Source organism: Microsporum canis, genomic scaffold (assembly GCF_000151145.1).
Source record: "Microsporum canis CBS 113480 supercont1.7 genomic scaffold, whole genome shotgun sequence".
Lineage (NCBI taxonomy): Eukaryota > Fungi > Ascomycota > Eurotiomycetes > Onygenales > Arthrodermataceae > Microsporum > Microsporum canis.
This window is the reverse complement of record NW_003299163.1, coordinates 718,754-720,586: the sequence shown is the minus strand read 5'-3', so window position 1 is coordinate 720,586 and position 1,833 is coordinate 718,754. Positions and strand designations below refer to the sequence as shown.

The 1,833-nt window shown below is 46.3% G+C and overlaps 1 protein-coding gene across 1 annotated transcript in view; it reads right to left on the bottom strand.

Moving 5' to 3' along the window:
- Positions 1-1,833, bottom strand: part of MCYG_07449 (ABC transporter) — a gene marked incomplete at both ends in the record, with an annotated part of 5,226 nt that overhangs the window by 1,183 nt on the left and 2,210 nt on the right. Inside the window, 2 exons of the mRNA XM_002843620.1 lie at positions 77-141; positions 206-1,718. Of these exons, the coding sequence (XP_002843666.1) occupies positions 77-141; positions 206-1,718 (1,578 nt within the window). The remainder of the gene's footprint in view (positions 1-76; positions 142-205; positions 1,719-1,833) is intronic.

The following is a 1,833-nucleotide window of genomic DNA, read 5'->3' as shown; positions in this document are numbered from 1 at the left end:
TCGTTGGATGACGAAATAAGGCATCATTTGCTGGACAAGATTTGGGAATAGAATCATAAACATGAAAATGGCGAACATTTGGTTCTGGATACCTTGTAAACTAATTTGTTCTTTGTAGAAGGTAAAACCAATGAATAGAGTCTAGACAATATTCGTTAGCAAGTAGGAAGATAGAAATATGAAAAAGGAGATGAATATAGTATACCGGAACAATAGCAAGACAGGCTTTCGAGTAGATGTAATCTGGACTACGCCAGTATTGCTGGAACGTACGGCGTTGAACGATGAGGTATTGCTTCCACAGAGGCATAGCGAATTCACCATATCCAGCCAATCGAGGAGCTTGAGGCTTCTGAGAGAGTTCTGCCTTTAATTCAGCAAGATGACGACGGACTTCGACACGTTCTTCACTGTCCCTCCAGACGGCAGGCCAATCTATATCGGTCTTTGAACCGGGGGCAGCACCGATGACTTCCAACATCCATTCGGCAGGATTTGCGTCTGGAGGGCACTTCGGAGCCCCCTTACTTTCAAAGTATTCAATAAGGGTAGTCATATGTTTTCCAAGTTCACCAAAGTAAACGGTTCGTCCGCCAGAAGCCAGGAATAGCAGTCGATCGAACTCCTGCATCAACATAGCAGAGGGTTGATGGATCGTACACAAGACTGCTTGTCCGTGATCAGCTAGCTTTCTCATCAGGGTACAGATCGACCAGGCTGTTTGACTGTCGAGTCCAGAGGTTGGTTCATCGAAGAAAAGTAAAAGGTCAGGTTTAGCAGCGATTTCGACACCAATGGTAAGGCGTTTTCGTTGTTCGACGTTAAGGCCCTCACCTAAGACACCGACGACAGCGTTGGCATATTCTTCCATTCCCAGCATCTTGATGACCTCTTCGACATAGGCGATTTTCTCTTCACGGGGGGTAGTGTTGGGCTGACGGAGCAGGGCACTGAATTGCAGCGCTTCTCTAACGGTACTGATTTCCAAGTGAAGGTCCTGCTGTTGAACATAACCAGTCTTACGCTGGAAGGAGTCATCACGTAGTCGTCCATCAACCAACATTTCTCCAGTAACAACACCCATGGTAACACGGTTTGCAAGGACGTCCAAGAGTGTCGTCTTTCCGGCTCCAGAGACACCCATCAATGCAGTCAGAGTTCCGGGCTTGACCCAACCATCAACATTGTTCAGGATACGCCTTGTTTCTTTCTTAATCTTGATATCATAACAGACGCTCTCCCAGTGGAAGATGGATGTTTGCTTAACGATGGCGGCTGTCTGGTCATGGCCAGAGCTTTCTACTGATTTCTTTTCCTGTGTAGATGCGGCTTCAGGATCATCAGATTTCTTGGACTGCTTTAAGAAGGCAGGCACCTTGCCCTTGGGGAAGACAAGAATTTCTCCCTTCGAAGGCTTAGCGCTGACAAGCTCTGTGGCTACAATGTGGACGACAAGGAAGAAAAGGAGGAAAGCAATGATGATGCCATAATTTCTCCACATGTGGGAAGCTTGATAAGAATAAGTTTCTCTGAGGAAGATATCACCGCTGACTGTTGTCTTTCCAGCCATAGCGCCCTTAGCTGCGCATATTTTAGACGAGCCGCTAACGTTGGCATATGCAGGCCCACTGGGTATATAAGAAGCACAATCAAATTCGCGGTTATGGAACTCGTTGATCATAAGAGACTCAAAAGCGTACTGAATTGGGTTGATGTAACTGATCCACTTAAACCAGGGACGCATATCACGAACCGGAATAGTGAATCCAGTATAAATGATCAAAGCAAGCATGAAGATTGATGTGGGAACCAAAGCTTGAGACAGAGTACGTG